General features: G+C 38.6%; 1 protein-coding gene across 5 annotated transcripts in view; it reads right to left on the bottom strand.

Annotated features, from left to right (window-relative positions):
* ASB15 (ankyrin repeat and SOCS box containing 15) overlaps positions 1–14,532 on the bottom strand; it is a 59,169-nt gene that overhangs the window by 12,863 nt on the left and 31,774 nt on the right. For all 5 annotated transcript variants that reach the window (XM_060632999.3, XM_060633000.3, XM_060632997.3 and 2 more), the window contains 5 exons: positions 12,229–12,301; positions 5,717–5,825; positions 3,664–3,716; positions 3,441–3,572; positions 1,939–2,097 (listed from right to left, as the gene is read on the bottom strand). In XM_060632999.3, the coding sequence (XP_060488982.2) occupies positions 1,939–2,097; positions 3,441–3,572; positions 3,664–3,716; positions 5,717–5,823 (451 nt within the window). In that variant the 5' untranslated portion in view covers positions 5,824–5,825; positions 12,229–12,301. The remainder of the gene's footprint in view (positions 1–1,938; positions 2,098–3,440; positions 3,573–3,663; positions 3,717–5,716; positions 5,826–12,228; positions 12,302–14,532) is intronic.

The raw sequence follows: 14,532 nt of genomic DNA, 5'->3' as shown, positions 1-14,532 counted from the left end.
CAATGCCATCAGGCTAAGAAAAATAAAAATGACATTACACATAAAAATAAAAAGAACAACATATTTTTCTTTTACCTCTTTGTAAGTTAATGGACTATGAGTAGCAAATTTCAAAGTAGCCTACAGAGTCAAAAAGAAAACTGGGAAGGTGCCACAGATGATCTGTTTTCCTATAGAACCTAAAAATACTTGACATGGGTTCCACCAAGAAGGTCCTGGGAGAAGGTAACCCAAGAAAAAAATTTTTCCCCAGGTATGTGGATGATGGGGACATAAATGAACACCTTCAGAAAAGTTCCTTCCTGAGACTTTTGTCTTCTCTTTGAAATTACCATTTAGCTTTTAAAAAATTTTTTAAATGTTTATTCATTTTTGAGAGACAGAGTGCAAGTGGGGGAGGGGCAGAGAGAGAGGGGGACACAGTATCTGAAGCCAACTCCAGGCTCTGAGCTATAAGCACAGAGCCGGCGTGGGGCTCAAACCAATGAATCATGAGATCATGACCTGAGCTGAAGGTGGACGCTCAACTGACTGAGCCACCCAGGCGCCTCTTACCATTTAGCTTTTAACATTATTTCTGAATGTTAATTCTATTTTGACTCTGATAACATAATGATCAACTTCCTTTCCCATACTTCAGATATTTCTGGAGTAGAGAAACTGACACATGCAACTTTGAAATATATATAAATACTGAATGCTCTGTTGTAAGCATTAAAAGCAAAAAGAAATCAAATGAGGGATAATCATGACTTAGTTGTGCTTTACATAAGTGAATTAAGGATAGCAAGTAGAGAATAATTCTACATTTGCAAAATAAGGTAGTATACAAACTCTGGAAAGGTGTGTGCTTTTTTTTTTTTTTTTTGCAGAAATTAAAGATCTACAGATATTTATAGAATTATTTATAGCAACAACAACACATACATGGATGTCATTGCAAATACCCCATGGCAAGTGCCTTTAAAAATAATACAGATCGCATTAATAGTGGTGATGTAACCATAGGTGAATATGCATTTCATATGTATAGAACCTGCCCAGGATAAGAGTTTTGGTTTACTTCTAAAAAGCATCAGTTATTGTAACAAATTCCACAACTCTACATGACAGGAAATGTTATCTCTGGTCATTTGTAGTTAATCTCATCTCACTTTTACAAACAGACTTGCCAATTTTTATTGGTCAACAGAAATAGCAGGATGCACAGACTGAGAAGAAACTGACAAATGACAGCTTTAGGTTTACCATCATTCCTTGTGTCATAGTTGTGAACCCCTTCATAGGTGCCCACTGCTGCATCTATGTGATCAGAATCTGCTGACGCTTCATTGTTCTGATGTGGACCTTCAATCTCTCTTTCCAACCCTCTTTCTGCTTCTTTCTTCTTGCTATCTGCTGCACATGCAACCTTACTTACAACTGGACACCACCTAGAGAATATTCCTTTAGAACTGGCACTGCTCAGGGCACCTGGGTGGCTCAGTTGGTTGAGTGTCCGACTTTGGCTCAGGTCATGATCTCATGGTTCCTGAGTTTGAACCCCGCATGGGGCTCTGTGCTGACAGCCCAGAGCCTGTAGCCTGCTTCGGATTCTGTGTCTTCCTCTCTGCCCCTCTCCCGCTCACGTTCTGTCTGTCTCTCTCAAAAATCAATACACATTAAAAAAAAAAAAAAAGAACTGGCACTTCTGGCTTCACAAAACTCCAAGATTGGATCCGGCACTTAGTTGGTGCTGAAGGATCTTTCACATTGGACCTCTTTGTAGGATTAAAAAAACAAAATCATAAGGCAGATGAGATGGGTGTTAGGGGAGGAGCTCAGGGAAGAGAAGGAGATGAGGTCACATAACTTCAATACATAGTGGTTTCCAATAAATACTTATTAAATATTCATTTGTCTCAAACTATGAAAGTTCTAGAAAAGAAGATCATTTACCAATCAGAAGTGGCGTCTCTCCTTTGTCGTTTTTGGTGTTTGGCCACACTCCCTTTTCTAGTAAAGTTCTTACATTTTCCACCAGACCAGCTTTGACCGCCAAAGTCAAGGGTGTTTCTCCTTCAGAGGTCTTGAACTCCCAGAGTGTCTGGTAGGATGCTGAGATATGAAAGTATTGTATAAAGTTAAAAATCTTAAAGGATATTACAAAGATCAGAGTAATTCAACATTACATACTTTGGATTAGACAAAGTCAACTGATGGCAAGGAAATATTAAAAGATGTGATTAAAGTTTATCAAAGGATGGTGAGTATACATAGAGGAGCATGTACTTGACAGCTAGAAAACCAACATCTGTGTTCCAAGGTTGTTTTTATTTTTTTAGTGGATTGTATATTCTTTTTTTTAAATAAAAATTGTAAAATAACTCCCTGGTCCTTTGTATTATTATTTAAATTGCACCTGAAACTGATTTTTGTCAAATAAAATCTGTGAATGTCAGAATGAGAATGTATCTGAATACTGTCCGAAAATGTTAGAAAAGAAATACCATGTTTATCATCACCTTCTACATCTATTTGTCTCTCCGTTTAGCTGTTTGTTTTCTTCTGGCTGGCTGGCTGGATAGTCAATTATCAAGCAGCAAGGATTGCCTCCTAGAGCACAGAATGAGGGAGCACCCTTGAGGGTTGAAAGACAGGGCACTTACAAGACATTTAAAAAGTTGCTGAGGGGTGCCTGGATGGCTCAGTTGGTTCAGCACCTGACTTTGGCTCAGGTCATGATCTCGCAGTTTGTGAATTGGAGCCCTGCTGTACTGACGGCTCAGAGCCTAGAGCCTGCTTTGGATTCTGTGTCTCGCTCTCTCTCTTCCCCTCCCCTGCTCATGTTTTCTCTCTCTCTCTCTCTCTCTCTCAAAGAAATAAACATTAAAAGAATAATAATAAAATAAATTTGCTTAGATGTGACAAATATTATGTTAGAACATCAAAATTATTAATACTTAACCCTCTGTCAATTCACTTAACAGTGAAGTTGATTCACTGTGATACTGATTCATGTTTCCACCATGAAAAAATTAGTGCAATATAAGTACAAAATATTGTAAATATACTTGTGCATGATAATGATCTTTTGGAAACTGTTAACTGAAGACATAGTTCAAGATGAAAAATTAAATGCTGACTCCCAAAAGCAAAAAGTTTTATATTTAGATCAATTAATTCATGATATATACAAGCTTTTATTACTTTTAGGTTACAACCACATCTTTGTGCCAACTGTATCACATTCATAGAAGGATTCAAAGGGCGAACGCTGAAACTCACAAAATGTGTTGGTTCTTATATTCTGAGTGTAAAACATGGGTATTCTCTTTCCCATGTGCAAAATTATCTTTTATTCTGCTCTTTCTTTTTGCTTTTTATGTTATGGGAAGTTATGGGATCAGTCATAACTTCTTTTGCTTCTGTTGGGTCAAAGAGATTTTATGTTCTCTTACCATCCAGAACAACTTCAAGTATTTGTTGAATGGGTTGAACCACAGCTTCATGCAATGGAAACCATCCTTTTTCATCAGCTTCATCCAATGCATGTTTATACTTCACATATTCCTGGAGCTCAAGAATGTGGCCTAAATTAAACATACCGGCTGGTAACAAATCTCTGTCTTGGCAACGTGAATTCTTCAACCTGCCCCATTCTAGGCAATACACCCATTTTACCTTGTTTTATGGCTTCCACAAGTTTTCTGTTTTGATCACTCAGTGGTACAAACCTACCAGAGAAAGAAAAATAAGCCGTATTTATCCTAGTGGTGTACTTCAAAAAACCCAAACGTTTAACTTATATTGAGTTTTTGTACATGATTTTAATTATCACGATCTACAGGAAATGCACGCAACTGATTTTATCTACTGTATTAGTACCATGCTCTAACCAACTGAGATAACCAGCTAACTTAAGTTTGTCTCCTTTAAAAACGTAAATGCTCAGGAATCAGGAACAGTATAGTTGTGATACACCAGACCTAGGCACATTAGTACAGATGACAAAATAGAAGATTATAACACTGTCTCTGTAATGAGTTCTAAGCAATGATAAAGAATTAAACAGTTGTAGTCGGGGTCAGGAGAGCTAGTTTCGGGTTTTGTGATTTAGTGTCTCTGCGTAGTGGTTTCTTTATCTCTAAAATGATGGGATTACATAGGAAGATCTCTAAGGCTTTTTCCAACTTTAAAAATTCTATGCTCAGTAAATGTTGCTTTGAACTTAATAATTGCTAATTAATAATTGCTTAATTGGGAGCTTATGATCCAACACTGCATGTTAGAGTCTTTAATCCATGGATCTACAAGTGAAAAGAGGTTGAGCGTTTTACTGAACAAATTCCAGTCATTGGCCCAACCCTCACGGCAGTTCTCTGGTGTGTGTGTTTATTCTAAGGAAACAAGGTATTTCATAACAAATTGATTCAACTCTTTTAAGCAGAAACATCTGTTAGCATTTTACGGTTGTTAAAGCCTTCTTGGGAATTCTGTTGGGCATAAGGGAAAAACGAAAGAGACCCAGTTTAAAGGTACCATGTCCATTTTTAAGAAGCTCATAAGCAATAGTTTTATAGAACTGAATTTATTCAAAAGCACTACTAGGGGTGTCTGGGTGGCTCAGTGGGTTAAGCGTCCAATTTCAGCTCAGGTCATGATCTTGGAGTTCCTGGGTTTGAGCCCCATGTAGGGCTCTGTGCTGACAGCTCAGAGCCTGGAGCCTGCTTCGGATTCTGTGTCTCCCTCTGTCTCTGCCCCTTCCCTGCTCGTGCTCTGTGTCTTTCTCTCTCAAAAAATAAATAAACATTAAAAAAAATGAAAGCACTACTAAATTTCAGAATACAGGATTCTAAGTACTATAAAAGAATGTAAACTAAAGTTTATTTTCATCAGAAGTGAAATGTGTGTTGTTCAAGACAGAAATCTACTTTTTCAGTTTCAGACTCCATAACTCCTTCCTGCTAACATAAACATCAATTTTGTATATAATTTGTTAACTTCTGTCATTTGGAAAGTAGATAATTAAATAGGCTATGGTTTACATATTGCTGTTTTTACTAAAAGCCCTCGATTCTTCCCATTCATTAAACTTAGGGCCTAATCCATATTATTTTTCATATTTTGAAGATCCAGAAATGAAATACATTACCTACGAAGGCTGTCTGAGTCAGTAGCAGAGTGGGCTCTGGAATATTCAGAACAGATCTCTGTATACCTATTTAGTTGTCTAAACTGTACTTGCAAATTTTTTCAAGTTACTTATTGATATTTTGATTCTATATTAATTTAAAAAAATAGGCAATCCTATACAACCAAATTCAATTAAGAACTTTCCATTTAGGTTATTTCCATCTTCCACAGGAGGTGGGGATTTGGGGAAGATCATACTGCTAAAACCTATGCACAGTGGCCCTTGTAAAGCCATTGGAATCCCTGCCGGAGAAGAAGAGTAAGCATTTCCCTAGAGGAGAAGTCAGGAAGAGTCATTTTATGACTGGCCCAGAGAAGCTTCTCAATGAACATTTGTTGAATTAATTATTTTTGAGAGACAGAGAGAGAGAGAGAGAGAGAGAGAGAGAGAGAGAGAGAGGTGGGGGGAGGGGCAGAGAGAGAGGAAGACACAGAATCTGAAGCAGGCTCCAAGCTCTAAGCTGTCTCTTAAATGAATGAAATGACAACAAAATGAATGCCATAAAGAAATTTTGTTGAGCATAGTCAATTTGAATGTTACCTTTCAGAAGAAAATACAGACTTGCTGGCTTCAATGGATTCTTGAATACTGAGCTGAATATCATAACTTGTAAGATGGTCTTCATCGGGGTCATCATTAGTATCCATGACTGGATATAAATTTGAAAGAGGCAATTTCTTATTATCACCAAACGACACAGAACAGTATATACAGTTAATGTGAAGATGCAAAATGAAAAACTAAAATGCATTCACCGTTCTTCATTTAACAAACACAAAGGTAGTCAACATTTTAATCCGTTTTACATATGAAGCCCATCCTAACCTTTGACACCTTTAACTACCTGCCATTTGGGTGTCTGCATTTTCTGATTTTGGACTTCCTTTTCATTAATGGCTGCCATTAGGCTAATAAGAACACACTTTTTCGACGCTTCTGACTTACACTAATTTCAGCCCATCAGTTTTCTGAAGACACTGCTCTACACAGCACATGAGAAGTACATTAGAAACTCAGACCAAGAAGAAGGAAGACAGAGACAGGAATAGAGAACAGGGAGCCTTTCACATTCTTACCTTTTAATTTTATACCTGCTGTGTTTGCTTATTTGCTGATGTATTCTTTTTCTCACATCAGTAAAGGTTTGAGTTGGCTTTGTGTTCAACTTCTGCTAACAGACTCTACACTCCCTTTGAGGGAAGGGCTCTACCTCACTCATCTCTCCACCCCTTACGACTCTAGAAGGGGCTTGGCCCAGAGAAGCTTCTCAATGAACATTTGTTGAATTAAAGTAGAGAGAACAAAATGTCACAAATGCAGTGGCCTTGCCTTATCCGCAAGAAGTGTAACAGAGCAAATAGAGAAGATGTGAAAGAAACTTTAAACAGAAGGAACTGAGAACTTCAAACACTGTTCTTCGTAAGCAACTACTGTCTAGTCTCACATATGAAGTGAACAGGTTTCAAAATTCCAGAACTTTAAAATAAGACAGGGGATGGGGTGCTGGGTGGCTCAGTCAGTTAAGTGTCTGACTTGGGCTCAGGTCATGATTTTGCGGTTTGTGAGTTCAAGCCCCGCGTCGGGCTCTGTGCTGACAGCTCAGAGCTTGGAGCCTGCTTCAGATTCTGTGTCTTCCTCTCTCTCTGCCCCTCCCCCCACCTCTCTCTCTCTCTCTCTCTCTCTCTCTCTCTCTCAAAAATAAACATAAATAAATAAATAAACATTTAAAAAATTTTTTAAATAAGACAGGAGAGGGTTAATCTGACAAAAACAGCTTTAGGCATCTGGAGAACTTCCTTACTGACTGGCTCAGCTGGGTGATAGACCACATGGGTTCTCCGGGCACTGTGGGACATCTAACTCTATGGACTTGTGCTACCTGCATTCCTGGCCACGGAAAGACCCTTTCTGATACCTTGGCAGAAGGGCATCCTTAATTAGTTAGGGAGCCTCAGTTGGGGACGCTGGAACTGCTACTACGTGGCAATTCTACAGGCATGGTAAAGACCAACTTTATTAAGGGAGGCTTAGTTGTGGGCAGTTCCAGTGCATTAACCTGGAAAACAATAAGCAGAGTAAAAATGAACTCGTGCTTTCGAAGAAGAATAAAAAAAAACGGAGAGGCTTTGGGGCTTATTTACATAATTTATTGATTCCTATTTCAACTCTTCCTAATGCACTTTCTTGTTTCAACCAGATCAGACCCACCACAAACGGTTGGGCAGGACGTACACTACACAAGTGTTCCTGGCTGAGGGAATCCAGCCAAATCTCCCCTAATGGAGTTGTACAGTCTGGCAGAGTGCTACACACGCCCCAAGGAAGCAGCATCTTTTTTTCATTTGCAACAAAGTAGCTTTGGCCTGTGGGATTCCTGAATTGAGTTGAGCATTTTTTAACAAAGGGAAGTTAAGCAAAAAGGTGCCTAATTATTTAGTGTTTTGGATAGTAAATGAGGAGAGATACCTTTTAGCAGCTAGTCTTCCAAACTTTTCCCGAAGTGGGAGGGTCTTAGGATTGGATTACTCTCCTTCAGACAAGGTAAGAATACTATGGCAGCGATGCCCATGCTGCTTCTTGACTTGAACCTTCACATGGCTACTGTTTGGTCCCCATTTTTGTTTTCTGGCTGGTCTTACAGGGAACATTGTGTGGTGTTATGGTCTCAGAGCATCATTTGAATGACTGAAATAAGGACCCTCTTAATTCCATCCCCAGAGCAGAGACCAGCCATCTTATGGAGCCCCTATTCATTCTCCTGCATAGTTCTGTCCATTACAAGCCACTGCTATTGACTGGCCCATCCTCTCCGAAGATAGACACAAAAATGTAGATTACTTCTCATTGGTTTATTTCTTCCAAATATCAAATTAAAGGAGTGAGTGTCTCTCATTACTATTGGGCCAGTTGCTCTCTCTTCTTGAGAGAGAAAATTTAGTAAGTGTAGAAATAAAAATAGTTCTATGACTAGGTTTAATGATCAATATGAAATCATTTTTGATTAGTGGTACTTTATGAGCCAAAACGTATTACCTATTTGAAACTTTACATCGTTGTGTGTTTTTCCAAGGAGAAAAAAAATGGTTTTCCTTGGGCGATTTTCAAAACACAGCTGATATTACCACTTCTCATTGCTCAAGTTTAGATAACCTCAAACTTCTCCACGTGCTGATAGCCAGGGTGCCTGGCCTGTGGACATACTGCATGTGAACTCGATAGCATCATTTTGATTGTATTTTTGTTGTTCTGCACCAGTGCCCTTACTATCATCTTGGAACATTAAAGAGAGAATAGTAGTGATGTTGGGAGACTGCCCATGAGAGAGTAACGACATCCAGTAAGTGTATTTCCTCACACGGTGATATCTTAGTCTTCTCAAAAAGCCAATATGTGCTCTAGGGGTCTTATTTGCCAAATACACTCAAGTAGTATTTTACTTTTTATTAATTGCTTATTCGTTCATTGTCTATCTCCTCCCCCTAGAATGTAATCCAATAAGATCAGAGAATTAGCCTGTGTCTCCAGTGCCCGAGAAGCACCATCTCAAGGTCCGTGGTCTCTATAACTGTGTGAATGAAAGAATGAATGAATGAGTTAATTAAAAAAAACCCTAAAATAAGCTAGGCCCTGCTTTTAAAACTAACCATTGTACTCAGGGATGGAGACTTTTGTCCAGTGAGACAAATCTGATTGCCCTCTCTGTGTTTGGCTTCATTTTTCTCACCTCTCTGCTTCCGCATCTTCTCCTTCTTCATTCGCGAGCCCCTCCGGCTCTTCCATGCACATGCCCCATATGCTACGTCAGGCCTGGCTCAAGACGTCCCTCCTATGGAAGCCTTGCTGAAATTCTCCAGTTCCCCTCTGGCCTTTCTTATCTGCCAATATCTCCTCTTCTATAATATTTTTCCAGTATCTGGATTTCCACTCCTTCTGTATTTGCCTGGCAAATTTTTCACGTATTTGTGTTCTGTATTCTCACTTGGGTTATTAGTTTTCTGAGGGAAGAAAATATCTTACTTTCTTTTTCCTTTTCTATCTTTTCTCTCTACTTCCACTGCTAGTCAACTACAGCAAATGGCTGTTCTCAGTGGAAAAAAAGTTGTTGACTCATTACCAGCAGACACACATGGAGTCCTTCAGACGGCACGATTAGATCATGAAGTTCAACCTGTGGTATTGCCTGCTGCCTCTCTCACTGGTATCACTGCGGCGATAGGGGGATTGCATGGCTTTGGGATTAGTAATGAGATCCAGAGCCTTTTACCTATTTAAATCACCAGCTCAGTTCTAACCCTGCTTGAAATTTGGACTTCCAGTACCTGAGATACCCTAGGCTCCTTAAAGAACTGAGTTGATCTGTGGAAAGTTTTGCTTTTTATTTTTTAATGTCATTTTAACTACCATCCAGAAGAAGGGTACCTAAGACTCTTAACTGTTTTGTATCCATAATAAACCTAGGGTAGAAACAGTGAAGAAACCCTTACCACAGGGAACAACCCGTCTTACACAAGCTGTCTCCAACCTTTTCCTAAAAGCCCAGGACGAAATAAAGATCTGTGTGCAAGTGCTCTAAAGTGTCATAGAGATCATCAAAGAGCACGATTGGAATAGATCTAGAGACATCACGATGCAATGAGAAGAGCAAAGAGAAGAGTTATTTATGTGTATCTCAAATTTAAAATGACCAGGATTCAATCCCAGCTGAAGGCTGGCAGTGGTCTATTGCCCGCCTTTATTTAAGATTATTTAAATAAAGCACCAACCAGGAATCTGAGGAAAAGCCGAACAATATTTCGACATCCTTTAAGACCTATTCACAAGTGCTCTACTTCTCAGTCTAGAGAAATGAACTGACACTTCCTAAATAATGGTTTCCCGGTCTTGTTCTGGAGAAGCCCTCTAGTGAGATTTATTTCCCATACGTAGCTGCTTACAAACTAATTGGAGCAAGTATGTTGGGAAATTGGCCTTTTCATTTAAAGCACAAGTTAACCATTGATGGATGAATGGATAAAGAAGAATGGATAGATGAATGGATATGTATAATGGAATATTACACAGCCACACACACACAAAATGAGATCATGCCATTTGCCACAACATGGATGGACCTAGAAGCTATTATGCTAAGTGAAATAAGTCAGACTGAGAAAGTCAAATACCATGATTTCACTCATATGTGGAATCTAAAAAAACAAATGCATAAACAAACAAAAAGCAGAATCAGGCTTACAAATACAGAGAACAAACTGATGGTTGCCAGAGGGGGAGGAGAAAAAGGCGGCGGCAGGGGGGGATTGAAGAAGGAGTTGCAGGCTTCCAGTTAAGGAATAAGTCATGGGAATAAAGGCACAGCGTAGAAAATACAGCCAATGACATTGCAATAGTGTTGTATGGTGACACATGGTAGCTACACTTGTGGACAGCATAGCATAACATAGAGTTGTTGAGTCACTGTGTTGTACACCTGAAAATAATGTAACATTGTGTGTCAACTATACTCAACTTAAAAATATTTAAACAAGAAAAAAGTAGAACGCTGGTTAACCTTCCTTAAGGTCAAGAACACATTTGATGAAAAGCAATGGATTCTCTCTCCAGAGGGATGCATGCCCACTCAAAATTCTGCATAAAATTTTGAAGAATTCATGGGACCTCTAAAGCCCTTTCCCATACCCTCCCCCAAACAATCAAATTTAAGATTTTCAAGTGCTAAATGTATTATTCAGATATCAGTAATTATTAGTGTACTTTACAGGTAAGCCTAGTAAAATCCTAGATTTAGATAGTGGGAAAAGGGAAATTTGGTGGTCATGTAAGTTTTTGAAAATTTTTGGTAGGAGGCACCTGGGTGGCTCAGTCAGTTAAGCGTCTGACTTCCGCCCAGGTCATGATCTCATGGTTTGTGAGTTCAAGCCCAGTGTTGGGATCTGTGTGGACAACTCAGAGCCTGGAGCCTGCTTTGGATCTGTGTCTCCCTCCTTCTGCCCCTCCCCTGCTCATGCTTTGTCTCTCTCTCTCTCTCTAAAAAATAAATAAACATTAAAAAAATTTTTTTTAGAAAATCTTTGATAATAATAACAATGGTGATTATAGTAATAGCCATACATTATTGAGTCACAGAGCTAATAAGTAGAGTCTGGACAGATCACAGGTACCTTCATTTTTAAGGTCTTTCCAAAGCTGCAGGAAAACACCCCCCCCCCACACACACACACACAAAAACAACACAACACTTTGATCTTGCTCTTAACAGCCAGCTCTTAATGACAATAACTTCCAAAAATAAAAAAACAGCTTCCAGAGACACATAAATCTTTATCTTTGGCTCCCTGAAATAAGGCTTTGTGTTGCTTAGGGTGGTCTGGGGCGTCCTACACTTGCCTTCATTCTGTACTTTGCGTCATGGAGTCTAAACATTACTGTCCTTAAAAAGTGGATCAGCATGCCAGGCGGTGCCCGACTGAAGTGACCAGGAGGTTAGGATAGTGTTGTGAGGTAAGCTGCAGGAATGAACATGGGTACATGATACCTCTTTGCATCGGATTCCCTAAACTACCTCCAATCCATTTTCCATGCTAACACTGTACTGTTGATAAGTTTGTGGGTTCTAAACAGGGCTGGTTGTAACAGTTCCCAGAGTGTACAATTCACTTCCATGCAAGGAAGGGCTTTGTGTCCATAAATATCACCCTGCCCTCAGCATCTGTCACCTCAGTGTCATTCGGTTGCATCAGTGAAAGACTCTGTCCTTTACGGCTTATTGTTCCGTCTTCCAGTGTCCCTTTTAAAATGTCAACAACACTATACTGGTCCCCAGTGCAGAACTAGGATCTCTTGGAATAGTTACTGAGGGGAGCATGAGAGTGCACAAGATGGCAGAGGGTCTGAGACCAAGTCTAGTGGATGGTAATAAGAGGGAATAAGAAAAAGGAAATATAGTAAAATTTAGATTTCTTCACAGTTTTATACACAGTCAGCTCAAATCCAATCCCGAAGGTACTGCTGTGTGAAATGGGGAACCTTGAGACCCTGAGGCAATTTTCTCTCACCTTGAAACTGCTATGGTTTTCGAGTGATGTGTTCATTTACTGGAGGTCCCAGAGAGAATCATCAGGATTTGTCCTATCAGAGGAAAGGCAATAGTTAAAGAGGATTTTTACTTTTTGGTTTTGTCAAGAAAATACAGTTATTACATTGAAAAGAATGTTCATTTTTATTTTCCTGCATTTTGACCATTTATATGTGCAATTTTAAAGATAAATTGACATCAATATAAATAAAATTTTGTCATAACTTTGGTATTTATTGGTGGCTGCACACTTTTGCTTTCTTCGGAACCCTCTAGCACCAAGTGGCAAATCAGATCAACAGCTTCATGGGACTGTTTTCAGCGAGTCAATCAATCCCCAAGAGATTTCAGAGAGAACTAAAATTCTCTGTCAGAATTGGGTTCACCCCACTGACACAGGTAACTTTATAAGTAATAAGTTACAGCAATTCCCTCTGCATGGTGTAATCCTGTAAATGACAGGGAGAACTGGACCAATTCTCCTTGTTCTCCTTCCTCCTTAGCACGACATGCCCTGCTGATGAATTGCACATGCACAAGTGCACATACACACTTAGTCCAGAAGACGAATGCTACTTTTATGTCGACTCAAAAAGACACAACCTGATATTTTAGAAGAGATCTAAGAAAAATGGACATATTCCTTTCTAGACCAATACTATCTAAGTATGATATCTGGTATGTGATAAGAATTCACTAACTGTTGGCTGAATAAATAATTGAATAATCAAATATACACTACTCTTAAAATTAGCAAATTAATAGATTCACCTTGTGTTTTTACGTCCTGTGTTTTTGCAAGTTCGCTTCCAGTTTAACTGAAGCTTAGTTGCTAGGTAAATAGCCAGTGATAAGACCTGTCATGCTAGTTTTTCTTATCTCTACTTTAATATTACAACATTAGATATTTTACTCTATACTGTTGATTTCCATGTCAAATTCAATTACAACAGAGATATAGAAAGATGTGTGCTAGTTTGTGAAAATGATGCAAAAAACAGGAAGGAGATCTAAGTTCATTAGTAGGTGGGTTTCTAGAGGAATATAAACGTAGAATAGAAAAGAACAGAGCAAGCATGATCCATGAAAAGGCAACTTATTAATAGTGGCCTTATCATAGGCAAGAATGATAATACATTTTTTAAAAAGTCCAACCATTTGTTTATAATTCTAATTCTAGAAATCTATCTTCTAGTAATGATCAGAGATGTGGACAAAAAAACTGTTATGTGAAAATGTCATCTCAGCTGTATTTAGCTGCCAAAACAGTAGAAATAATAAAGTGTCCAACACTTATCAAGTGTCCAACATATAAGAAATTTGGATAAGACATTATTGCATATCTAAGCAATAGAAAACCATACAGTTATTAAAATTAATATCCTTGAAGAATATTTACTGCCATAGATAAAGTGTCACACATGAGAATGATATTCACCTAATCAGATATGACTGGCCACTTGGAAGGAACTAAAACTGACTTTATGCAGCCAAAGCTTATAAAGCCTTCGAGAAAACTGGCCCGGCATCTGGCTCATAGGCTGAACCTTACCGGTGGTGAGATAGGTCACTTCCTGGCAGTCCAGGGACCTTGGTGACTTTGAGAAGAGAGAAATTTGCAAAGTTTATAGTAAAGCAGGTGAAATCTGGTGGAGGGATTTCCTTGGCTTGGGAAAGAACAGCAGTCTGAAAGACTGATCCATTTACCTGAACCATCCAAGCACAGGGTTTGTTACCTAAGTTATTCTATTTGTCTGCATGAGACCAAAGTTCCATTTTCCTCTAATTAGTGAGTGGCAGCTTTTGAAGAAAGTAAGGTCAGTTACAATAAAATAGCTACATTTAGTTTACACAACTGAGTTTAGGGTAAGTAAAAAATGTTTTGACTATATTAATTAACTACAATAACAATAAAAATGAAATGTCTCTAGACCTTAATAAAAGTATTATTATGTACTATACATGTATATGTATACTACTTTATATTTGTATATACTATATATGTGTATACTACTGTATATACAGGTTCATTTGACATGACAGAAGTTCTGCCTGGGGCTCAAGTCAAATCTTTTCCCATTCAAAGCTCAAACAATAATGAGTCATTGCATTTCTTCATAGTTTATTTTGACATCATATACAAGCCGTTGATATCTTTCTGGGGGAGACAGTTGGGTGTAGCAATTGAAACTTTGTTCAAAATTTGCCCTCTGGATTAGCCACTGCATTAACTATGTCTGATGTGAGTAGTCAACAAACATTACCTGTTATCATTCTGTGGTTG

Source organism: Panthera onca, chromosome A2 (genome assembly GCF_046562875.1).
Source record: "Panthera onca isolate mPanOnc1 chromosome A2, mPanOnc1 haplotype 2, whole genome shotgun sequence".
Taxonomy (NCBI): domain Eukaryota; kingdom Metazoa; phylum Chordata; class Mammalia; order Carnivora; family Felidae; genus Panthera; species Panthera onca.
This window is presented reverse-complemented; position numbering and strand designations above follow the sequence as displayed.